Genomic DNA, 2893 nt, shown 5'->3' with positions numbered 1-2893 from the left:
AACCAGCAATAAAAGTTTTTCATATACCTTGGAAGAATTCAATCAATGTACATATCTTCTTATAGATTTCCACTCAATCAAAAATTGCACTTGTTCTAGGTTTTTTCTGTTTCGTTAAGAAAACCAGGGTGGTAAGGCACTCCGGTAGTCTTAATCCAAGTATCACCACCAAGGAACTTCCCTGGTGTAAAGTCTAATGCATGTTGACTGGTGATGGTCTTAATTCCACGCCATTTTACTCGTTGTGTTGTATTTGAACCAGGTCCTACGTTCTGAAACTCAGTGTAGAAGCAAGTGTTGATTCCGAAATTGCCTAACCAAGGTAACCATCCTTCAGGCTGGATCAGATCATCAAGGTGGGTTTTCATGATGATGGTCCTTGAGAACTCCTTCCATGGACGGCCTAGATATGCTTTGCGTAGGAATCTAACGGGGTAGAATGCAGGGTCTGCAACAATTTTGGAGTCTACGAGGATTATTGCTGATGGCTGGCGCCTCTCCTTCCTGCCTTGTGCAGTCACGATGCATTGCTGGTTGTCCATTGGCTTGCGGACCACGAAATTGCAGTTTTGGAAGACGGCAGCAGAATCACCAAAGACGAAGTCAACTGTGCCGGAGATGGTGCAATCGCGGTAGAATTGGCGCTTGGTGTGCGCATAAAGCGTGTCTTGGTACCCGTCAAATGAGCAGTTGTAGAAGGCAGAGAAGTCGGATTGAACCTTCAATGCAACAGCCTGATGTTTCTCAGCACCAGCAGTGTTCTCAATTCCAATATTCCTGGCAATGAAGTAATCTCCGGAGACACCTGCATAAGTTGAATCCTTTAGTCTCAAGAAAAGATAGAAACATTCATAATACATTGATTTGCCACAACATGCTAGCAAATAAGTAGATAATGTTTCACACCATTTAAAATTCTAAATAAATGTTACACCAAATACATATCTATTTTAAATGGAGAGAATCATTTTGGAATGGTAGAAGGGACAGTTTGGGAAGTATTACGTACCAACTGTACAGGTTTTGAAGGTGGGTATGCCATCAACAAAGTTCCTGTTTCCTGTAATCCTGGTCTTATCAGGTCCATCACCAATCATCATGACATGAGTCATGGACTTGTTTAACTCTACATACTCTTGGTAAACTCCTTCCTTGATGTAGATCACAAAGGTCTTGTTGCTATTCTTAGGGATCAGAGGCAATGCCTCATTGATGGTCTTGAACCGTCCACTCCCATCCTTGGCTACAATAACGTCAGGCTTAATCTGGGCTGGAGATGCAGCAAGGAGTCTCCGACTTCCAGGACTATCATTGAACCAATCAGGATATAGTTCACCATGGCCAAGAACAGGCACGTCATGTTCAAGAAGACGACGACCAAGGCTAGGGAAATCAAAGTTAGAGAGCACTTTGGACAAGTCAGAGACAATGGCAAGACTATTGCTGCTCATTTGCATGGCAGACTTCAATGCCGCCCTCATTTTCTCTCCAGCATCACCGGTCGTGTTTTGAAATGCGTCTAAGCAAGTTTCTTGGTATGTGATGGCAGCACTGAGCCAAATCCTCAAATCATTAAGCAGTTCGTCTACCTTGGTGCCATCAAAATCTCCCAATTGATCGAAAGAGTTCTTGAACTCATCAGTGGAGGAGTCCATAAGTTCTTTGCAACTATCAAGAGCCTTCTTGGCTCTCGAGTCCTTCTCGAGCTCTTTCAAGAGATTGGATTTGTTGGCAGCCTCATTGATGTAATCTATTGCCGCCTTAAATGAAGCTCTAATGAGTTCTTTTGAATCTGTGGTATTTCCAGCCTCAGAACTAAGGCTCTTGACACATTCTTCTTTGTAATCAGTGGGCTGGCAGATTAGTTGGATAGCTTTCATTGTAGCAGATAAATTATTACTACTTTTATCATCATCACTAGATGAGCTATGATGAAGGTTAACGCCAACAGTCACGGCTACAACCAAGGCCACCAAGAATATGGCTGACAAACTGATAACAGTAATTTTCTTCTTCCTACTTATATGATTCTCTTTAGACATTTTGAATTTAGCAGCTAGCTCCTTTATACCTTAAGGGAGTACCAAAAAGAAGTGGAAAAAAAAAATTAAAACAAAATAGATACCACTTTAATTATTTCCCCCCCACCCTCTAATTGTACACAAAGTCCCCCTAGAAGGCAAGAAAGAGCAGCTACTAACGCACAAGGAAAAAAGGTCTGTAGAGCTGGTAGCCTTGTTCCCCTGAGTTTTGGTTTTGGGAAGTTAGTTGAGGGAATGTTTTATAATGGAAAAGAAACGAACCCCAGATTAAAAGTTTGTTGAAACTGTCAGAGAAACATGAGGCTTGGATGGAAAAGGAAGAGTCAAAGGGCAATCCAGATATGTTTGCTACTGTGTTTTTACTAAAAAATGAAAGGTGAAAACTAGAGATTAGGAGGAGCCATGTTGGAAGTGCTATGCTAATCCTGACCCCTCTCAATTAGGCCATTGAGCAAGGCTGGTTTTCTTCACATCCACAAGATCCTCGTGACAAATATCAACTTGATGGTAAAAATAAAAAATTGTAAAAGATATATATGACAGCCAAGAAGGCATCCAATTCCAAATAGCAGTTGTTCAATTTCCGAAATAATGTGATATAAATTGAAACCTCCTCCCTTTTTTCTCTCTTCATGGAGTGAGAAATTTTATTTTTTGCTAAAAGCAAACTAAGCTAAATACATCAGTACCCAAAACTAGCCGTAAAGCTACAAAGGCACAACAGTTTCCTGTGTTTTCTTTAGTGAATTCCTGTTTCTATTTATATTCTTGATTCTTATTTAGGTTAGTTGCTGGTGTACTTGCGTAGCTTTAGGTGCTTGTTGGAGGATATTTTGTTTTTCTGCATGCTC

At 40.9% G+C, this 2893-nt stretch overlaps 1 protein-coding gene across 1 annotated transcript; it reads right to left on the bottom strand.

The window, feature by feature from the left end:
• LOC115982225 (probable pectinesterase/pectinesterase inhibitor 21) lies at positions 1-2256 on the bottom strand. The gene is made up of 2 exons (XM_031104765.1): positions 1010-2256; positions 1-805 (listed from the first exon to the last, which is right to left on the bottom strand). The coding sequence occupies exons 1-2, from the start codon at positions 2040-2042 to the stop codon at positions 96-98; spliced, it is 1743 nt and encodes a 580-aa protein (XP_030960625.1). The 5' UTR covers positions 2043-2256; the 3' UTR covers positions 1-95.
• Between the last annotated feature and the right edge of the window lie 637 nt (positions 2257-2893).

The sequence above is a fragment of the Quercus lobata genome, chromosome 3, assembly GCF_001633185.2.
Source record: "Quercus lobata isolate SW786 chromosome 3, ValleyOak3.0 Primary Assembly, whole genome shotgun sequence".
NCBI lineage: Eukaryota > Viridiplantae > Streptophyta > Magnoliopsida > Fagales > Fagaceae > Quercus > Quercus lobata.
This window is presented reverse-complemented; position numbering and strand designations above follow the sequence as displayed.